A 23,842-nucleotide genomic window follows, 5' to 3' on the forward strand; every position below is an offset into this window, starting at 1 on the left:
CAGCTTCGGCGCAAGGTATGTATTTGAAGACGTCATTAAATATATCAACGATGCGCAAAATAGTTGATTTTGAAGAAACTGCTTTCATGTGTAGAAAAATATACTACTTTGCATATTTTATATCGCAAAAACAACAAACAAACAAAAAACAAAAAATAACAACAAACAAAAAAAAACAACCCCCCCCCAGAAAATGTGAGTTTTGTTAGTATTGCCGTGTACTAAAAAGTTTTCCGGGTTCTATTGAGTAGCTTTCGAGAGAGTGTCGTATATACCTTATATATGACTATGTAGCAAATTATGTACACTAAGTCTAAAAATCACCCAAGTAATAATAATAATAATAATAATAATAATAATAATAATAATAATAATAATAATAAATAATAATAAATAATAATAATAATAATAATAAAAATAATAATAATAATAATAATAATAATAATAATAATAATAATAATGATAATAATAATAATAATAATAATAATAATAATAATAATAATAATAATAATAATAATAATGATAATAATAATAATAATAATAATAATAATAATAATAATAATTAGAAGAATAAGAAACATAATCATAATAATGATCCGGCTGGATCCTCGGTCGAGACGTACTTTGCCATGACAATTGATCTGTACATTGAGTGTTATGGTAATTTATCTGACATGGCAGATTAGAAAGTCAGTAACTTTTATGTAAATTGGCAAATATCTGGTTAGTTACCTGGTTAGATATTCGCTTAGGTGTTTGGCCTGCCGAGACATTACCAAAACGAGATGGTAATAAAATATTTTACATCGCTACTAGTTTTAAGCTGTTTTGAGAACTATTTTGTGTTGTATGTTTCGTTGTTAAGCTATGTTCTAGATATTGAATGTCAGCATTGTATTTCTTGATCTGTGATCAGAAAATACAAAATAAACGATATTATAAAATGAACAAACACACTAATTAACTATCGTCAGGGATATTTTGTAATGTTGCAACTTGGACGACGCAATATCCTATGATGATAAATGCATTTCGTAATATATGTGTGCACTTTAACTAAGCAACAACCAACCTAATTTGCTGTAATACATATAACGTAATGATTTAAAATGATTACGTTAAAAGACAACAACGTAAAAAGTAACAAGAATAGTTTATTACAAAAGAAAATAGCTAAGCATGATTTTTATGTGCAAGGTTTGGTCTATAACACTAAACAGTACACTAACGTTTGCTCAACAGTTGAAATCATAGCCTACTAGCGGTAACTGATTCTTCCTATACGATCAGTGCAGACCAAGATCAGCAAGCACGTCTGCTCCAACTAATTATGATCCCAGTACTGTCGGCTTTTCCGTAGGTACAAATTTTAATTCTTCCGCCAAACCTAAACATGACGAATGGTTTTGCCAAGATTAAAAGATGAATGCGTTCAATAAACGTTAAGTGGGGGGGGGGGGGGGGTAAATAATAGATGAATAATTACAGCAAACCATGGATGCAAAGTCTAGCTGGATAACTCAGACTGTTTATAGTATGAAGATAAAAACTACAATGACATTTCACGTCACGTCGTTACGTAGTTTACACGTGGTATGCGTGGTTTACACGTGGTATGGGAACTGTTACGTAAAAATACATGTACTTACCAGTCTTACCGCATAACAAAATTAGCATTTGAAATTAAAATTGATTTTGGTATATTTAACCTTATTTGTGAAGAAGCGGCACTTATTAATAAATCAACATATAGTATTTTCCGGCGCAAATCACATAACATTCGGGCAAACTTAAATTAATTAAATTTGGAATATACACTTCATTCTTTCTTTTGATTAATAATTATGTTATTGATTTATAATTATCACATATGACATTTTTTTTACTCGGGCACCATATATTGTTAATAGAAAACCATTGTTTTTTCTCAAACTGCGCCACTGTCGTCAGAGAAAAACCATGGCAGATTAACCTACTAGAAAACAGTTCCCACCTTGTGGTTGAAAGAAAACAATCTATTCTCAAACTGTGTATCTGAAAAGATGCTACATTACAGATTTCAAATTTGTGAAAATGCATATTAAGGCGAACAATGCGAAGCTATTTCTGGAAGCCCCGCCCATCACAAGCGGATCGTCATCGGACCATGTTCTGCACTCCTCCCATGCGAGTTCCGCGTTGCACGAGTCTAGCCGGTAAAAGTAGTCCATGATCGCAAGTTTTGTTTCAGGGTCTTCAGTATTCATTGAGTTCTTTAAATTCCTGAGATGAACCCCCTGAAAACATGGCTCTTGGAAAATCTCACGAACGACGTCGATACACCCTTCCTTACAATGTCCTGGCTCACAATGTGTATACAGCGCGGCGTTTCTTCTCATGGTGTCTGGGTGTCTAAAATGATATTTGTATAAACAATGCATTTATTTATCTTGTAGGGTTCTAAAATAGTCGGGAGCATTCTTAAATTTACCAATCTAACTTTTAACCACTTTCCCAAATACCTTTTTCTGTAATCTAAATTGGTCTATTATTTTCTATCGAATGTCGAGTTACGAGTAACCTTGTCTTTTTCGAATTTGGTTTTATTTTTTATATAATTATTAAAGAATACACTCCTTGCAAACATTCGCAAATTAATAGAAAAACCTTTTAAACATTTCTGAAAGTCTTGAGGGATTCGCACAAAAATAATGTTATATATAGGTTATAGGTCATATACAGAGTTTTAAGGAATTAATTTTCGAGACAAACTTTGGCGAAGTATGCAACAGGGTATGCTTTAGTGCTAGCTCCCTTATGATCTAAAAATGACACCACTCTACCACGTAACTACACATGACATTTAAGTAGCGCATAACATTTGACCCTTATAATGCCATTAAAGCAAGAAAATTACTGTATACTTTTATGGAGAAAGTTTAATAAAGTTAAGATAAAAAATAATGTTGCATCCTCAAAAGTACATACATGTAGGTATTTGTAAAGCAGTTATATAATTTCTATGTCGCTATGGAAAGTGTCTGCAAAATAAACAACTGTTAAATAAAATTGATATAGGAACACCGACTATATTTTCTGAATTGATTTTAAATTTTATTTTTAATATAATATTTATTCAAATATGATATGGCAGCATGTGCAATCTTGATAACGTTAACTCTCTTTTTTGCTGCAGGAGATTATAATTTTACATGTATTGTTATCACGTTTTCAATATTAATGCCAGAAACACTGCCATTTATTGTTAAAGAATTTGTGATGGGCACATTAAAAAATCGGATGTACTATGACTGATACATCAATCAGTTTTTGTATGGTTTTTGTTTTTAAGTTATTAATTTAAACATGTATCTGTGGATTCATTGTATATGTATATTAAAAGATGACAGGTAATGTTTTTTAATCCTTCTGGTCGATTTCCCTGCCATTCCTCCATAAAAGAACATTAAAATCACAAAGTTTTAAACACAACACGTTTTTCTTGCATGTCAGACTGGCGTTTCCGTTAGATTTACCCATGCCGGAAATTTCACCTGGCATGGGGTTGCCAGATGAGTCGCGTGCTGTAAATGGCACGCTTAGGATAACGTCATTTTACCGTTATAAATGAAGTTGTAATTTCATACGCTGTTGAAAGAAAGTAGTTTTGGTTGTAATGATATAAATTTCCTTTGAAAATAAAGATAAATTTAGAATATAATGAATATAATGGAATATGGTAGAATATGCAAGAATAAATATCTGACATATGTCTGCGGTTCGGATCGGAATATCCGTTCTTCGGTAATCCGCGCATGGGCGGTAACTCGGAAAGCCTTATTACCGGCCAATGGGCGGGTCACCTCGGGACGGATATTCCGGAGCACGATCAACCGCAACATATGACAGATATTATTATTCTATCATCATTGCCATAAAACAGCTACATTAAGCACGCGAAATACGAGAAGCGTTACAAAATAATAAACATGCATGCACATTATGTAAATAAGCGGAGTATATTAAATAGGCTCATTAAACGTATAAATTTTATACATACAGTTGAATTACAGCACTGTATGGAAAATACTTCGGCAAAATTTAAACAAAATAGAGCTATTTCATTGTCAGACAAATTTTGACGAACTGTAACGTCTGCTAAGGGGTAAAATTGCGCGTACAAGTACCCATTCATATTAAATAAGCTAAAATTATTTAGATACAGGGACAATAAAAATTAGGACAATATTCAAATTTCCGGCGAATAAGAATTTGACAAAATATTAACTCTTCATCATGACGTTCAATGATGGTCATATTAACAATAGTTCTGTTATTTTTCTCCATCTTTGTTCTATTCTAGCGAAAAGTAAGCCAAATCTGACTTTTACTTTTACTCTCTGTTCTCAGGTACTCAATCGAGTTCATTTTTCTTGTTACAGAGGACTGTTCCATTTATTTACGATTAACATTTATTAAAACATGGCGAAAAATATCGGATTTACAATATTTACGAAATATTATGTTGTAGTAGCTTCCTGAGGCTTTGTATTTTGCTACGACCATAGGTGAAAAATTGAATCAATTTTCCTACGTTGCAAGTAAAAAATACATAGCCTAAGAAAGCCTTTACAACATAACTTTTCTTTTATTATATACCTTTTCGTTTTATTCATAAAATGAAATGTAGTTGTCAACGAAATAAATCATGACTGACGGGTGAATACGTAATTCATGCAAGATCGGCCACGCCTTTAATAATTTGGGTTTCCGTTTCCAAATGCAACGTTATACAAAGCTAAGATCGGAGATTTCTATCCGTTAAAGCGTATTTGCGTGCTATTAAGGATAAATTTTATAGGTATATAATAATACATTAATATACGCTAATCATTCGACCATTTAATTAAGAAATAAAATTTCGCAGTGAATTTATCAAAATAAAGATATAGTTGCTCTGTTATTTGTTTTTTATATAAGAATTTATCAATGCTTTTACTGAGACAGTTAAGATAAAGCCTTCAAAAGGAGGTTTTTTATATGTCTGTGTCCAGATTTCAGATTAAAATTTTGATGCAGTAAAATTATTTTATACTCTAACTTTGTCATTTCTTAAGGTATCAACTTAACTTCAAATATTTGTTTCTTATCATCAACCACATTTTATGTGACAAAGTTCATAACTCTAGCACAAATATTTTCAGATTTATCTCCCCTTGAACTTAGAATTTTCCTTAAAAAATGTTATTGTTTACTGTTACTTATTTATTTCTTAAGGGATCACTTTCATAATTCAAATATATGTACATTATCATTAATCACATGTTATGTGACAAGGTTCATAACTTTAGCACGAAAATTGCAAGAATTATCTCCCCATAAACTAACTTGTTTTCCTTGAAAAAATGTCATTTTTTACTATAACTTATTTAGTTTTAAAGGTATCAAACTTCAAATACTTATTCCTTAACATCAAATTTTATTCGACAAGGCTCATAACTCTTGAATCAATATTTACAGATTTATCTCTCTTTGAACTTAGGATTGCCTTTAAGAAATCTGATAACTTCTTTACTTTTAAGGTATCTACTTCAATCTTCAAATATATATTTATTTATCATTAGACACATGTTGTGTGACAAGGTTCATAACTCTAGCGTGACTTTTTTCCAGAATTATGCCCCTTGATCTTGGAATCTATGTTAACTATGTTCATTTTTACTATACAATGTAACTTAATACATAATTATACATAATTGATTTTTCGTTCATAGTTTTGTCTTCCTTACAGCGTCCAGTATTTAATTAGTCGAGCCTTGCTGTCTCCTGTGACAGCTCTTGTTACTACTGTCCATTATCTCTTTCGGGGATATCGAGATGAAAAGCGAAAATTGGTATAAAGACTGCCCATATTTATATGCATTATATAGCAGCATTGTTCTTGATTCTTATAACTTTTATATTTGTGGATAGATTTTTCACGTTTTTTTTAATCATTTGAAAGTCCTTTATATTTATATTTTCGGAATATTTCTGTTACGAGCCAAGCGTTACGAGAAAGAAAAACCAGCAACAAACTTGTAACAATAACAAATTTATTACTGAAAAATTATTCAAGAAAAATTAAAATAATTTATGTTAACAAATACCTGAAGTCCAAATTAAGATATAAATGTCTAGTCTGATCCTGGATTGATCCCTTTTTGAATTGCACAGTTAAATCCAAGTAAAATCCAAGAACACTTTAGAATAAATTCCCACAATAAAATCCACAAGAATAATTTCAACTATTTTAAAATAATCCAAGCTCCAATAAATCGCTTAATACCCAAGTTGAAAAATACTCCAAATATATTGATGACTTAAACGGTAACTGATGACTTAAAAGATAATAGTAATAGAAAATGTCCCTTTATATATATTAACTAAGAAAATTCCCGAAAAGTCTATTATGTTCTACAGTAATCATAATCTAGCAACTTCAACAATACAGAACATTCCAGGAGTTTCTATCTAAATATAATGCATGAATCATAATCTAGAATTGTCTACAACAGGTAGGAAACTTCTGGTTGACATGTAATAGAAAGAGCACCGAAACACGAGGCTATCTGATTTGTACGAGGGGGCGTAGCCCCCGAGTATTAATCAGATTGCCGAGTGTATTGGTGTTCTTTCTCTTTTGTATCACAGTCAAACATAAAAGCACGTTCCCTGTTGTCACAATATGAAACCCCGGCAAAAATGAACCAATGAACGAACATCTGAATATGACATTTCTGTCGCTTTCCCTTTCTCTGCCGTCACAATATGTAAACCCCAGCAAAAATGAGCCAATCAATGGGCATGCTCTGGAGTGCGGGTAACTAATACCCGCACTCCAGTTAACGCACTGTGCATGTATATGTATACGATTTAACCCTGACACATTTTCAACATAAAGGTCTCCAAACTATGATACAAGCATGTAGTTAATGTTCTAAAAATAGAACAATGATAATATTGGAAATACCAACTGGTCAGATATAAATTACATACATGTAATATGTTGCATACATAACAAAAAGCAGATTATATATATATATATATATATATTTTTTTTTTTTTTTTTTTTTTGCTTTTCAAAGAAATTCGGCTATTTTTCACTGTTGTTTCAACAGTTTCTAGCACCAATTTGATCATTTTAACAAGAAAATATGAAACAGTTTTGAAAATGTATTTTATAATGTGCAAAAAATGAGTTTACAGACGTTTCTATTCGGCAATTTCATGAAAAACAAGTTTGTAATCATAAATATAAAGTTTCTATATTTTGCATTTTATCAGCCACCGTATTTTTTTTGTCAACCATCCAAGAGTTTTTACCTGTAAGTATTATCAGCAATTTGTTACTATTGATGGATTTCATAACAATTACATGCAACGTTTCTAAAATCCCATCATTTCCGGAGATAGCAATACACGAATGATATGATAATATTAGATGATACTTATGGATGATAATTCGGCCTAGAAAAAACATGATAATTACAAGATTACACCTGGCGAAATACTTACGACTGGTTCCCCAAAGATTCGTAATCGCAATCGTCTTCGCATGCTTCGATTTCCCCGTGTGAAATGCAATCTGTAAAAGAAAGTCAATGTCATATGAAATGAAAATCTATTTTACAATAACAATGGCGTTTGTTTTGACCTTATTCCGTAGCTTTTCTTTCCAATTTAAAGGACCGACATTTTGTGTAAATGAGAAACTATATTTCCACCTCTTTAAAGAAAACTTTTATAATTTGATACATTTATAAATTCGTTAAAAAGAGCATTATGATAGCTTTGTATCTGAAATACTTTCTCACGTCTGAGAAAAAACAATTGTAACATGTATGGCACACAAACCCTGTCAATGAAAGGGTAGCTCACTAACGAGAGTGGTTTCGGTATACTTTCCTATATGTTACTTCACCATTAATTGTAATGCTCATTATGAGACGTTCTACCGACGTCGTTACACAAACTCAAGACCGGATAAACCTTTACACAAAACAAAAGCTAGGTCCTGAGAAAAGGTTAAGACAACAAAAATGTTTTTTACCCTTTCCCTGCTCCCAGTTGTTCGCCGGGTAATACATGATGACGGTGAAACACATCTCTTCAGAAGTAGAATCCCCGTAGCGAGTTGTCTCCCCTCTCAATGATGAATCATAATGACATTTTACCTCGAGGCTATAACCTGGTTCCATCACCAATGGGCGCTCGAAACTAAAAATGTAGAGAATAAAATATACATTGTATTGTCAATTCCTACCGTCGAAAAAATAGAGGAAAAAAGGTAAAAAAACGACTACAACGGCAACATTGAAAATGTTGCAAGCTCGGTTTGATTGAGTCTGTCCTTTGACGATACTGGAAAGTTCAAGCTACCGTCCACGCTCCCTCCCAGGACCGGTTAATGAAAAATTCAACGTTCACTTCCAAGTTATAAATTTTCGTTGATGAATTAAGATCCATAGGGAGTAGAGTATTTTGTTTCATTTTTTTAAGATCAATTTAGTATTTTAAAATGATCATTGATAAAAACAACTAACATAATCAAATTAGAAAATTATGAACAGTTAAGAAGCGAAAGAAATATTACTTACACGACAAACTTTGGGGAATTATAGTCGTAGCTTTCCTCATGTGAGATGATAGTAACTTTCCCGTCTCCAGACACCATGTTTGAAGTGACCGCAGTACCTATAAACAGGAAAATACTGCGTTATTATCTTTAAAGATGTGGTGGCCTAAAAATACTAAGGAGGGGCGGCTCGAGAAGTTGTAAGGACTGCCTTCCACTGACTGCCAACATCCCCTGAACCAGGCTTTACTATAACGGAAACATATTTGCGCAGTGTACATCTGGTTTAATTCTGTCATTTTTTCCTGAACTAAATATGTTTATTTTTTTGTCATGGAAAGAAAAGTTTTCTAAAAACTTTGTCTTGCACATGGATCCATATATTATTAACAGCAAACTATAATATTAGGCTGTAAAAATATCGAAATTAAATGTCTGCAAATTGCCATAGATTACTAGCTTGAGATAAAAAAGAAAATAAAATTGACCGATATCCATAAGGATAAGGCGTTCGCCTCTTTGCTTGAGCCCCACTCTTGCCAAATTTCTCATATGATACCGGTAATTGGACATGAAAGTTATTACTACAAGTGAAAAGAAGTGGTTCATTTAAACTTAAGTATATTAAATTATTCTACAGTAAGAACCTTCTATTGAGAACACCAACGGAACAGGATAAAAGTGTTTAAATTGAGGGATTGTCTTATTTTTGGATATTATTATCATAGCTTATTTTGTTTTATGACATATAGGACAGAAATTTTCAGGTTTTGTTTTTAATTGGCCTTTTAATAGCGGACGGATTGAATTAAGTGGCGGTCTTAAGTAAGGGTTTTACTTCAATTCCATATACTCGTATGTTTTAACTATGCATGCGATGAATAAAAAGAATTGTAGATTTACCGATCCCATGCATATGATTCATAGCTCCGACGATATTGATATTGCCTGACATAAACCTTTCCGTGCATTTAGAGCTACACGTGCCCTTCTCGGTGTGGCGGGCCGTGTATGGCGGTATATTCAGCTCCAGTTGTCCAATCGTAAGCATACCGGCATCGTTAGACCTTAAATTTGGTGTGAGGAAAAGTGTTATTCCTGAGCTGTCAACGAATGTGCTCTTCTCCTCTACGTTATTCCAGTGTAGCTAAAATATAGATAAACATATAATCAAGAATGTTTTCGGCTTGGCGGGTATTACTTACCTTCATTATTAGGACACACACCAATCTCATATTCTCGACCCATTCCGTCAAATTTCGAATTATGAATTAAAACAGAGTCCCGATTGGACAAACACGTTTATATTAAGTTGTCTCACATTGCAACGTTTTACGAATTATCATGGGTCCACTGGCTGAAAGATGAGCGTTCTGTAAGTCAGGTTCGCACCACCTCAAGCTTTGAGGTTGAAATGTGTATCTTTGTTGGAAGTCGTAAAGTAGACTTTAAGTCTTTAGTAAAACAGGACACAAACCGAAATCAATGGCGGTGATCGCTGTCAGTTTGATTAAGGTTCTTGAATAACATTTTGTATGATTAATAGTTTTTATGCAATGGTCCTTTACAGAAAGCTGAACCAGCGGAGTTTCTTAATCTAATCGGGGCAACAAATATGCAAGAAATACAAGTATTTATTATTCAAGAAGTTATTTTAGTAATGCGCCTCCGCAGAATTGCCCTGAACCAAATTCAATGTTATTTTGACCTTTCGTGACAACTGTCTAACATGTAAAAGTCGACTGAGACGCATTACATGATTAACAATATCTTCGTTAGTTCCAGTCAATGCAAATTAATCCTTAAAGGAACCGCCATATTCTTTAGTTTGCAAGGCCCTGTAGTACAAACGCCGAAACAACACAGGGATGCTCTATATGAAACAGTTCTCAACCAAGATTTTTATTCTATTTATGGACAATAATGATCTTTTGCGATTTAGCCATTGACCACAGCCATTGATAACTCTATGATGTTTACCTCTAAAACAACCACCTTGAAGCCATGTTTGCCGACCCTAAAGCCTGCATCATTTTGGTAACAGAAACCAGTTATTCCGACAGTCCAGATTCCTATCACGTTCACACAGCCATCGATTCTACTCATGAAACATTCCGTGGGTGACCGTTGCTTTTCTTCGATATTTGCTGAAAGAAAAAAAATGTATAGAAAAACCTTTTAATTTAGTATTTCAGGTCGGATCATCTGTCAAAGATGCAATGCTTATCTGGGCGCCTTAGGCCGTGTTATTGCTCGTTTGTGTGTGAGAGCTGTGTGTGTTTTGTGTGTGCATGCGGTGTGTGTGTATCCTGGAGAGACAGTGGGGGTATCATTGTGTAGTGAAAACGTGAATGTTGATAAAGGGAATATTAGTGTTTCAAGCTTACAATTTTATTGAATAGAAAGAAAATACATGAATAATCGATAATCTGTAGAACAGTATTTTGTATATGGATATTTTTATCCGAATTCTTATTTTGAGTCGTACACAGCTTCATTGGTAAACACAGCATAAAATTACTGACAATGTGGTTTATCACTATTATATCATGTACCTCTAACTTACACTTACCTATATCATGTGATAAAAGAAATGAACCACTTTGAATGAAAATCACGTGACTTACCATCGTCACTGCATCCGTAAATCAGCACGTGATGTAAAAGTTCCAAAGTGTCAACGTAGCCTTTCGTAGCGACCAGATGGTAGTCCATTTCCATATTGACCCCAACATCCTTCAAGTCAATTGCTTGACACATATAAGTTGTCTTTTTGGCGGGAACTGGGGAACTTGAGAGTAGGACATCGACAGAGAAACTTTCTGAAAATGAAAATATAAACAACTCGAGAAATATTTTTTAAAACGCCACTGTTTAACAGAACAGCGAACACAATTAAATAGTGAAGTTTGTGGAATTTTGCTTAAGATAAAACGACTAATTTTTTTTTGCGAACCTGACCTTTCCAGATTTATTATTGGAATATGATTATCAAAAAGCAAATATTATATAACAATAACAGTATATGATTAAAATGTGAGGATTTAACTCACTATATACAGTGTACAGTGTTGGAGCAGTACCTCTAAACAGTTGCAGAAATCATGATCACAAAGTAAAAAAAATGTCCCATTTTTTGCCAATTCGGACAGTTTTCATTCATATTTGTATATAAAACGGAGTAAAAAGATGAATAAAGTGTTTAAAAGTGCATATCGACGAGTAAATTTGCAAAATTTAGTATTTAATCATTTGAGCGCCTTGTTCGGTATATACCGAGATACGGAATTTAATGTGGTGCTCCAACACTTATTTTTTTAAGTCTTCATACTCATACGAGGCTCGTGTGGAAGTTAAAGATGCACTCACCGGCGTCATTATCGATCCCATCGCATTTAAAGTCCATATCCGAGCACGTTTCTAGGAAGGTGTTTTTACCCATGCATTGTTCACTCCCCACGGGCTCACAGATACCTGCCGACGGAAAAGAAATCATGTTAAAAACATTATATTCACATAAAACGAATAGATTATAACACTATTCTGAACACATCGGGCAGATTCAATAATACGGAGTTGTCCGAGAAAGCCAAATTGTTACAATTGTTATTCGGACAGGAAGGAGTTATTTCCCAAAATCATCTGTATCAACTGATTCACAGATACCAAAGTTTGAAAATGATATAATTTGTTGGTTTCTTCACATATACTCAAAGTACCATATACTCAAGGTTCACAGATACACAATGGTAAATTCAAAGGTTCACAGATACACAATATTAGACTAAAGGTTCACAGATACAGAATGGTAGATTTAATGTTCAAAGGTACACAGTGGTAGAATAAAGGTTCACAGATACACAATGGTAGATTTAAGGTTTACATAAACAAATGGTAGATTCATGGTTTACAGATACACAGTTGTGAACTGGAAACGGTCACATAAACATGAGATTCAAAACAGACAGAACCATACTGTTATATGAAAAACATGTTCAAATTAGATCTTAGAGTTATCTTAAAATAAGATAAACATTAATATATTCACAATAACTTTTTATAGAACTTTAAAAAAATCTAACAAGATCTGCCAGAAAGACAGCGCGCTCGACTACTCTTGGTGTTGGTTTCTATGTAAAACAAGCATATGGACACGTTCAATTAACTATTTCAAGTCACATGATTAAAGTGCCCCTGGTCATATTGTTTTTATAATTCATTTACCTGGATGGGAAATATCAGAACCTCTTTGAGAAACTGAGCCTTCATTCCAAACACAGCTTGGATCCCCAAGCTCCTCCCCATTGGTTCTGCCATCGCCATCCGAATCTTTCCTACATAATGTGTCTGTCCATATCTGCAAAATAAAATTCAGAAAACAAGATACAAGTTCAAAGTAAACATAAATATTCTTCAAACAATTTCAGCAGCATTTTACAAATTGATTTATTGAATTATTTATGAGTTCATTTATTAAATTGTTTATGTTTCAGGCGATAACGAAAATGGCTCGCAAGGATACACTTATTCGCAAATGTGGTCCGAGACGCTCATGTATTTCGTCAATCTGATTTCCTTAATTATTATGCTTCGCATGGTATCCGGAGTAAACGGGAAGAGCCGGTGTTTTTACTATTGGCAATTCGCACATGCGGTTCTAGGTTTTACACTTTGTAATTAGCATTTTTGCGATCCCGAAATTTTATTGAAAGTGAATTGATATAATTTAATACGTAATTTATTCAATTTTAATTGATGATGATGATGATAAAGATGATGATGATGATTATGATGCTGATGATAAAATAATAATAATAATACAAAATGTAAAAATAAAATAATAATAAATAAATATAATAATATATATATAATAAATATAATAATATCATTGATGATGATAGTGATTATGATGATGATGATGATACTAATACTACTACTACTACTCCTACTCCTCCTCCTCCTCCACCTCCTCCTCCCTCCTCCCTCCTCACTTCTCCTCCTCCTCCTACTTATAACAATTACAATAAAGTTTGGGATAGCAAGCAATTGCATTGGTTTCTTGCAGTAAGGATACTCATGTCACGCGGCATATATTCATTATAACCAGAACCCAGAAGCGGAACAATCCTCTAAAGGAGAAACAAAATTGAATAGAATAAAGATAAAAAAATCAATACTTACGTAACCTTGACCTGCAAAATCAAGTCCAAATGGATTCCTTTTGCCTCCGCCGCCTATCGCTTCATGACCAACACCCAGCCAGTTTCCATCGGGGTCGCATGGATTTGTGACATTGAAACCATTCGGAATTCTTTCTCGAAAATTTGGGTAGCTGTGTACTTGATACAGCACACATATCGCAGCAAAAAGCCTCAGTCTGTAAGTGCACATTTTTGAATTGTTTTATACATGTTCCATACCTCGATGGTCATCAAGTGATGGTTAAAGACGGAACACCATAAAAAGCCATCACTTAAGAATGATTATAATATTCTGAAACATCTTTAACGGTAAAACTTAACGTGTAACAAAATCAAAGTAAAACGTTAACATACCGTCAATACTTAGAGAGTATTGAATGAACCTAGGTTCTTTAATGAATTTATTGAAGTTTTTTACTGAATTTATTGTCAGATTTTGAAAACAATTTTAAGAATTTCGATTATTTTCTTAGCTCGATGACAAAAAGAGAATATATAATAACAAAAAAAGAATCTTTATTTTGTTTCATTAACGCGCCTATACTGTAACACTAACATCTAGAACGACTTGACGCTATCTAGATATGTTCAACGCATATGTGACGTCATGTCAAAACATCGTTTTAAGGCACAGGTATGTCGTAAAATGCATTTAAACTGACTTTTAATATTCATTATATCGTAATGGGGCGTATTTATTTGTAGTCTGGACTACCAGCCCTTTTCTCTCTGTACTACATTTCAAAGTGTGGAAATTCTTTATCGCAGTTTCGAAATTTTAGAATTTTCATCGTCGTACAAATCATATTAAAAAACACAAAATAAAACGACTACAATAAACTGAAAATGCCCTCACCTCAAACAATAAAATGTTTGTGTTAAAATTGTGTATATTGATTAGCAGTGTTTTCTTATTTTAATAATATCAGTGGTTTGTATCGAATAAAATCAGTAATTATAGATAAAAATTGCACTGCCGAAAATTAAATATTTCAAAAAGCAAATCCATGGAAACATTTACTATAACTCATGTACATCAGATATGTTCATCATTAAAAAACATTGACCAACACAGATTATAATCAAAATCATGTTTCTAAAACAAAATCGGGTCTCTAAAAACGTCGCTATCGGTTCGTTTAAAAGAGAAAATAAATGGTAACATGTACAATAACTGTCTGTGCATACGATACAACTCTCATATCAAACCTGTTTTACATAATTAAACATGATTACTTAATCATAAGACATTTCCGTTTCCTGAATTTCTGACATGTGTAAGCTAGTGGCATCAACGTCCTTGCCTGTGCCTTGTTGAACCAGCGTTGCTTTCCTCATACCATTGACGGGCGTAGAAGTGTTCCACATGTTGCTGTAGTTTGGTTGTTTAGACTCAGATTGTAATGCATTTCACATACTGATTTTGCCTGATCCATATGCTGATCATGTATTGGCATATCTGTGTTTCGAGCCGATGATGAAGGTTGAAGGTTAACAAACGTGTTTCCGTGTCGAAAGTTACTTTGTTGTGCAGTCATGTTATCATTAGCGTTTTGATTGATGAAAGTCTGCTGTTTTCGTCGTTGTTGCTGTTGCTGCATCTGTGAAAGCTCTTTACTTTACATAGAACATCTCTGTACAAGGTCAAAGCTTTCCTGATAAAAATTGTCAACCAAGAGCTATAAAAAGACTCGGAGAAAGTTCCAATCCAGGATCCCCACAATTGCTGTGCAGACGCTTGCGCTGCCGACAGTAGACTTTGTATATGCGATTGTAGTTGTTTGTTATCAGTCAATTACTCGGTTAATTTAGCCATCACCGTATCTTTTGACTGGACTTGGTGACGAGTTGATTTTTTTTCTTTTTGATGTTATTAGATGATTTACCATTAACATCTTGTGAGCTATCATTGTCCTAAATATACAGTGAATAAACGGTTAGATAATTAAACGAATGCTTCATAACTTTATGTCAGTTAATAATAATAATATAAATTTTTTATTATCCTTGATTAAGATAGATAAACCAAACAAAAGGTTTTAGTAAATCCTCACAGTTATAGATCATGGGTCGGTGTCCATGTGACAGTACAATACTAATTACCGGGGAAGTTTTATTTTAAAAAAAAAAACGTTTTATTTTATTAAATCAGTAAAACAATGATTAAATGTCCTTATTTTGTTATATGCCAATGAAGAATCATTGTTCAATGTTAATAATAATTTTATAATATAAATTGACAACATTACATACTGAAAGCTCATCGCGCTCGCCGTTTGATGATTCTTCTCCAGAGTCGAGTGGTTTCGGTGGTGTTTCCATATTTGTTTCACCATCTTTTTATATAGGTAGGTTTTCATCTGAGGAATAAAAATGGATATATATCATGTTCTGCAGCAACTACACACATATATAAGTTTACTTTAATTAGAAATACTATTCGTCACTGTCATGTCCGATGTAAAAAGCTTGAGTTTTAATCGATTGAGTACGTTTTTCAAATTTTATTTCAGGTGACAAGTTAACAACTAGTGGTTATGTTCATGAGTTACAATACAATCATATAAAACACAATGAAAATAACTTACGCTTACAGCATGCCTCGACGGCATTCTCGAAATATAAGTTTTGAGAAACTCGAAATTTCTCAGAATGAATTTCTCACTGTCTGTCAGCTTCTTAGCACAAGGACCACTTGTAGCGTTTGTTAATTTTAAAAATTTGGTTCTTATTGATTCATACCATGTATAAAAAGCTTTCTTGTCGACGTTCAGCTCGTCTGCCTTTGTTTGCCATGGCCCATTTTCCATTGCAATCTTTTCTAAATTATGTCCTCCCTTTGACGAATAAAAGTCATGATTTTTTAACCAATCTACTAAAGCCTCTTTCTTTTCCTCAAACAGTAAAAGAGGGAGAGAAGTCTTTTGGCAGTTTTACTGGAGCCCTGGTCATTAATTTCATCTTCCTGTGTAGGATATTTGTCCTTTTCCTCATGACAATATGGTCTGCTGTTTTTGTCGACTGGCGCCTCAGTATTGTAGGTCGCTTAAGAAGAAGACCTTTTACGCTTACCCTACCCTTCGGTGACATGGTGAAAAATGATGACTGCTGTCATATAAAATAACAATTATGTATCAACGTCATCATTTTCGCGCGCTTTCAATCCACCTGGGTTCAACCGGGGCTCTGCCGGGATCGTCCTGGGCTCTGTCGGTGCTCTGCCGGGAACGACCGAGGAAGCACCGGCATGAACCGTAACTTCACCTGGGCTCTGCTCGGATGGTCTGGGTTGCATCCTGGGTGATAGTTAGGAAATGCCTTTATGTTGACGGGGTAAATGTGACCGTAACAACAATTTCATTCCGGATCATCTCGGTAACTTACCGGGGTGATCCTGGGCGCTACCGAAAGAAAGTGAGACTGCAGCTTAAAGGGAAAGACAAGGTTAGAATAAAAACTTGATTTCAGAAAAAGAATACTATAAATAAGAAATCTGCAAATTTTCTGCCGCCTTGTAATAATATTTAACGAATGATAACAAAATTTAAATCGCTAAATCACCGATTTCTACAAATTAGTAGGCGCGGCCATGTTTGTGTATTGGCCGTAATAAAACAGGTGCGCGTGACGTCATTTCCCCACATCTTTAGATTTATGATAAATCTAATTGAATCGTAGCGAAATATTAATATAATAAAGTATTGACCAAAAAAATAAATAAAAAAATAAAATAAAGAAACAAATAAAAAATCACGTCTACCGGTCGCACCACTCCAGGCAAGTGATGCCCGTTACTCCAAACAATGCTATGTTCACTAAAGTCTCATCTTAATGTAATTAAACAATATTTCACAGATGTAATAAATACACATGTTATTATTTAACAAAGTTTCACAATCTAATAATGCAATTAAATAAACAAACGCACCAACGAATATTGGCTGTTAATTATTGAACGGCGATAATTTTAATTATCATTATTATAAAAATCCTACTAAAACGTGTTCTTAAAAGTACATGTAATTAAAGTTTTGCAGTTTGATTCTGACGTTCAAATTAAAAGGTGTGAACATATGTTATAATTGATGTACACATTTCCGAAATATAAGCAACTCTTTTGAAAAGTAAATTGTTAACATGTCTGTTAACGTATGATGCTGCGTGGTATTTATTTACATCGTAATCATAGCCTAATATTAACTGCAGTCAAAACATTTTTATTGGCTGCTCAAAAGTCTAATTTGCATAATTTATTCACACAATTGCTGGTTCTAATTACTTATGTCTAATACTGTGCATTATCCGTTTTAATTGTTCCTAATTTGCACCAAATGTTCCTGTCACACTGTGTACTGACGATTTTTATTGCTCATTGTATGCCTCTGTGCCGACAGACCTTTTGATCATGCACAATGTTACCCTGATTGGTTAATCACCCTTGTCAAATATTCTAATGACGAAATGGTAATCTATTTTTTACGCACCATCAGTGAACTGAATGACTTTAGGGTAAATTATGTTCCACATCGTAAATTACAGCATTTCATAAAATAGCAACACATTTTTTTTTCAGTTACCAATAATCATTTTAAATATTCAGTAGGTTTATGATTTTTTGTTTCATTGGATTAAATTTACGGTAGAAAAAAATGCGTATCTGTGTGGGAAAGGGATTGGGTAAGTAGATAGTGTAGAAAAAAGCTATAGGGAACTGGATAAACCCGAAAATATGCGTTATTACAAGGGAATGGGCAATCTGTTGCTGTTGGTACCAGTTTTGACTGGGTGCCTAAATAACCTAACGGACAGTTTTGTTTTCATACGATATTTGTCTGGCTGCCGATTTTCCTGCGCCATTCTCATTTTTAGCGTCAATGGCGGAAAATCGCGTCCTCAGCAGATCTCTGCATATTAAATTTTGTTGATATTTAACGTTGAAAAAAGATTCATGACCAGCTTGTCTAGCGAAAATTAAGTACAAAATAAAAGGATATTTCAGCTGTACCAGCGTGTACACCTATACCGGAAGTGGGTGTAACACGTCACAATCTCGGTCTCGTTTGTCTCGCGAGAATGACAGAACGCCAAAATGGCGGCGCCCGTGAACTTAGGGGGCAGGGGACCTAAAAACGAAAAATTTTGTATTTCAGTGTGACCAGAAACACAATTCCAAACATTTCAAAATCTGTTTCACAGGCAGATAACCAGTTGCACAGCATTATTCAATGATATATGACATACATTGAAGAAAATAATAGTTTGCATGCATTGCTCCTTCAAAAAATGACTGACAGCAATTTATATGTACCCCTACTCAGCCAAAATCACATCTAAAATATACCAATATGGGCAATCTTCATGAAGGTGCAGCATACTCCAGAATCCGCCCGATTCCTTTAAAGATATCAGTTACACGCAGTGCAAGCTATAGCATTTTCAGAAATGACAAATAAAGTGTTTGTCATACGTTTAGATTTTTCACAAAATTTATCTGAAATTTCTTGCTTGTTTGGCGCCAACTGTCAAAGCTTGATTTTTAACTTTTTCACCTCCATTCGGAGAGTCAGAAATACATACAAAGCTACCAAAATGCTTAGTTTCGGGTAAAAACCCAAAAAAATATCTCATTTCCTACACACAAACAAGAAAGAATTACAATGATAGAGAAATATCAGAAGTTATCAGTATCTTCAAAACACCATTTCTGAGTTTGACCGGGGCCATCATTCGAATATGTCCCCTGTCCCAATTATTTCTCAAGTAAAAAATAGTGTCTTAAAACAAGAATTTCTCACTTATAGGATTGATGTCAACAGAAAAAGTGTCATGGTACCTCTTTTTAAATGATGAATATTTATATTAGACAGACATCAATCCATCCATTCCTATTCCTTTAATCAAACTGGTTAATATTTTAATTTAAGATTTAAATCTTCATTGATAATAGTGCCGTAACATTGCTTACCTTAAATCAACCATCTTTCCTTTTCTTTAGGAAAATCCCTTTCAGACGCTTAACGTAACATAAATTCCGTCTGCTTTGAAATAGCTCTAGTGTTATACCTAAAAGTCTCGGGTGGATTCACACTCAAGAAATAAAAAGAAAATAATATCCAATTTTAAAACAGGATACATGCTAATTTATCAATTTTGATCGTTTAACTTCTTACTCAGTAGTGCGTGAATATTCATGTGTAATCTTTTCCGAAAAAAAAATAGTATTTCAAAATAACTGAAATGTGACATCTTTCATTGAAAAAGAATGGATATATAGGTTTGAAAATTTAACAAAATTTATATAGATGTTTTAAAGAAGGTATACGAATAGAAGTTGGATATAATATCCTTTTAAATACAGTAGTTTACTTTTAAAGGCACCGCTTTATTGCACGTAATTCACGAAGAACTAAATGAGTGGTTACACCATTCGGAAACTGGTATATAATTAAAATGATTAGATCTGAATAGAAAATAATATTGCAGTTGAATAAATAGAACAACACGATTTTTTTATGTAAGATTTGTTTTAAAATTTGTATTTTGAAGAACAAAAATGCTAACAAATCTGTTATTCTGATCAAATTCATAACAAAAGAAAATTTTTTCGTTGGTCCAAGCATTAAATGTGACCCTATTTATTCTCTTTGTCCAAATGATCAGTATGTGTCGGGAAACAGTTCAATACTGACCTTTAAAAATCACCTTTGTGTGTGAGCGCATGCAGCAGTTTAAATTAACAACGATTCATGATTGATGGCTCCTTTTCATCGGAAAAAAAGGTTGAAAAAGATAAATGTTTGGGTTTAGGATAAATGCGCTGTTTTTGTGTCGCCTTGATTAGGGGCTACCTTTGTCGGCGGCGTCGTTGTCCGTGTCGGCGTCGTTGTCGGCGTCCCTTAAAGCTTGTCCGGAGCATAACTCAGTCACTATAAGTCTGATTGACTTCAAACTTGGTATGCATGCTTCTTACAGTAACCTGAAGAGCAGTGTACACGAACCGGTATTCTGCATTTCTTAATTTTTGAGTTATTGCCCTTTGTTAATTTTCATACTTAAATTTTGTCCGGGCCATTTCTGTTCAAATATAGAAGCTAAGGACATGAAACTTCATACTAGGATGATAGATCTTATTAAGAAGAAATGCAGTGCACAAGAACTGGTACTCTGCACTTTCTTATTTATGAGCTATTGCCCTTTGTTTATTTTCATACTTAATTTTTGTCCGGACCATTTCTCCTAAAGTATATAAGCCATGGACTTGAAATTTCATAAAATGATAGATATCATTAAGAAAAAATGCAGTGTATAAGAACTGGTTCTCTGCATTTCTTAGTTTTTGTGTTATTGCCCTTAAATAATTTTCATACTTTATTTTTGTCCGGGCCATTTCTCCTAAAGTAAAAAAGTTATGGACTTGAAACTTCATAGGATGATAGATCTCATAAAGAAGAAGTACAGTGTATAAGAAATGGTACTTTGCTCTACCTAATTTTTTGAGTTATTGCCCTTTGTTAATTTTCATACTTTATTTTTGTCAAGGTCATTCTCATAAATTATAAAAGCTATGGACTTGAAACTTAATAGGATAATAGATCTTATTTATAAGAAGTACAGTGCTAAAAAAACTGCTTCTCTGCGCTTCTTATTTTTTGAGTTATTGCCCTTTGTTAATTTTCTTGTCCTGGCCATTTCCCTAAACTATTTTGTTCAGAAAGCGACACATCCAACTGGCGGTGTTCTAGTTTAGATGAGAAAAGGTTGCCAGATTTTATTGAATATTTCTACATTATCTTTTTTATAACGCTCTTATTTGTACAAGTTCAATATGTGATTTTAATTTAGTTATAAATCGTTCAAATTTTGGGATCATTGATTTGAATTTACATTTGTATATGTGGTATTTTGAAAGTTAGAATATAAATTTGACTAATCTATAATGTTGGATATACATTAAACTAAAGTTAAATGTTGAGAACGTTCAAAGTTATCATTTTTAAAACTATCAGTCTGAAATCAACGGATATTCAATAACCATATTGGCCACAAATCTTTCTTAGAAATTCGCACGGTCGTCATATGAATAATTGATTGACGCTCAGGGAGGATTTTCTTATAACTTCATTGAGGGATGGACATCTTTATTTGACTTTTTAATAAATTTATTAATAAACATCCATAACTGGTTTATTTTGTAATAAATAGATGAACTATCACGATTAGATTCTCCTACAATCGCCTGGATAGACGTCAACAAATGTTTTTTTGAATGGATAGCCACCTACGATTAACTTTCTTACAAATTCATGGATAGAGGTTCACGACTGATTTTCTCATCAATTCATGGATTGATGTCTACTACTGAATTTCTCGAAAACTCATGGATGGATGTCCACAATTGATTTTTTTTCAAATTCATGGATGGACGTCCTCGACTGATTTTCTTTCGAATTCACGGATGGACGTCCGTGACATTTTTTTTCTTATTAATTCATGGATGGATTTCCACTACTGATTTTCTTATAAATTCATAGATCGACGTCCACGATTGATTTTCTTATAAATTCATGGAATTACGTCCACGATTGATTTTCTTTTAAGTTTATAATTGGATGTAAACAATTGGACTATTAAAATTTATGGCTAAACACCTTAAATTGGCTTAAGTATAAATTAGTTGAATGTTCATATTGATATCTAATCAACAACTAGATTAAAAATTTGTTGATCAACGTTCATATCTTATTATTCTGTTATTAAGTTAAATCTAAGTTATGGCTAGATGTGCACATACGATTTCTTTGTAAGTTAATGATGGGACGACCGCAAATCTATTCCTTTAAAGTAATGGATATACACCAACAATTGGTGTTCTGTTAAAATAATGGGTGGACGTCTATTTCCCATTATTACCGATTATTACCGATGTTATAATAAATTCTTAGGTTGTCTTCAACAGACCCAAAGACTGGCGTCCACAACAATTTTTTTTTTTATTTCAAAGTGTTGAACGTCTTCAACATATTTTCTGCAAATAATGGATGGACATCTACCATTGTTTTTCTTACATTCATCGATGGAGGTCTATCATTTATTTTCTCTTATAATGCTCCACGTTTGTAACATCGCTTTTCATTGGATAATCGTGACGTTTATATAGTTTTATGTACACGGCTTTGTCGATTCATAAATAAATCTTACTTTTTTCTCTAAAAAATGATGCCTACTGTATTATGAATTCGTTATAAAGATTGCCTAGCGGCTCGGGTTATATTAACAAAAAGCCGTTTATATAGGGCCATATAACCTGTCAACAATCTTTATAACTAATTTTATAATACTGCACGTTTGTAACGTCGCTTTTCATTGGGTAATCGTGACGTTTATATTATTAGTTATAAAGATCGTTGACAGGTTATATGGCCCTATATAAACGGCTTTTTGTAAATATAACCCGAGCCGTTAGGCGAGGGTTATATTGCAAACAGCCGTTTATATACGGCCATATAACCTGTCAACAATCTTTATAACGAATTTATAATACAGCAAGCATCATTTTGTGGAGAAAAAGTAAGATTTCTTCATGAATCGACAGCAGCCGTGTATATAAAACTATATAAACGTCATAATTATCCAATGAAAAGCGACGTTATAAACGTGCAGTATTATAACGTTAGTTATAAATATTTTGACAGGTTGTATGGCGCTATTTAAACGGTTGTTTGTAAATATAACCCGAGCCGCTATGCGAGGGTTATATTGCAAACAACCGTTTATATAGGGCCATATAACCTGTCAGAAATATTTATAACGACTTTATGATACAGCAAGCATCATTTTTAGAGGTATTTCTTTCTTATTCGATAGCAGCTGTTTATATCTTAAACTATATAATCGTCACGATTATCCAATGAAAAGCGACGTTACAAACTCGCAGTGTTATAAAATTTCATAAACACGGCTGCCGTCGATTTATAAAAAAATCTCGCTTTATTTCTCTAAAATGGATGCTTGTTGTATTAAAGATTCGTTATAAATATTTCTGACA

The 23,842-nt window shown here is 33.3% G+C and overlaps 1 protein-coding gene across 4 annotated transcripts in view; it reads right to left on the reverse strand.

Moving 5' to 3' along the window:
• Positions 1 to 1,141: 1,141 nt before the first annotated feature.
• LOC132726132 (dopamine beta-hydroxylase-like) overlaps positions 1,142 to 23,842 on the reverse strand; it is a 58,473-nt gene continuing 35,772 nt past the window's right edge. The window contains exons 1-11 of one of the 4 annotated variants that reach the window (XM_060711405.1): positions 19,763 to 19,935; positions 13,778 to 13,973; positions 12,821 to 12,953; positions 11,966 to 12,070; positions 11,224 to 11,418; positions 10,577 to 10,743; positions 9,500 to 9,743; positions 8,619 to 8,715; positions 8,072 to 8,238; positions 7,537 to 7,606; positions 1,142 to 2,391 (exon numbers count right to left, since the gene is read on the reverse strand). In XM_060711405.1, coding sequence (XP_060567388.1) covers positions 2,046 to 2,391; positions 7,537 to 7,606; positions 8,072 to 8,238; positions 8,619 to 8,715; positions 9,500 to 9,743; positions 10,577 to 10,743; positions 11,224 to 11,418; positions 11,966 to 12,070; positions 12,821 to 12,953; positions 13,778 to 13,973; positions 19,763 to 19,776 — 1,734 coding nt within the window. In that variant the 5' untranslated portion in view covers positions 19,777 to 19,935 and the 3' untranslated portion in view covers positions 1,142 to 2,045. Of the gene's footprint in view, positions 2,392 to 7,536; positions 7,607 to 8,071; positions 8,239 to 8,618; positions 8,716 to 9,499; positions 9,744 to 10,576; positions 10,744 to 11,223; positions 11,419 to 11,965; positions 12,071 to 12,820; positions 12,954 to 13,777; positions 13,974 to 19,762; positions 19,936 to 23,842 lie in introns of those variants that run through there. The other 3 variants (XM_060711404.1, XM_060711403.1, XM_060711402.1) reach the window with 3 other exon arrangements.

The sequence above is a fragment of the Ruditapes philippinarum genome, unplaced genomic scaffold, assembly GCF_026571515.1.
Source record: "Ruditapes philippinarum isolate M1 unplaced genomic scaffold, ASM2657151v2 ctg1824_1_1_1_1, whole genome shotgun sequence".
NCBI classification, from domain to species: Eukaryota; Metazoa; Mollusca; class Bivalvia; order Venerida; family Veneridae; genus Ruditapes; species Ruditapes philippinarum.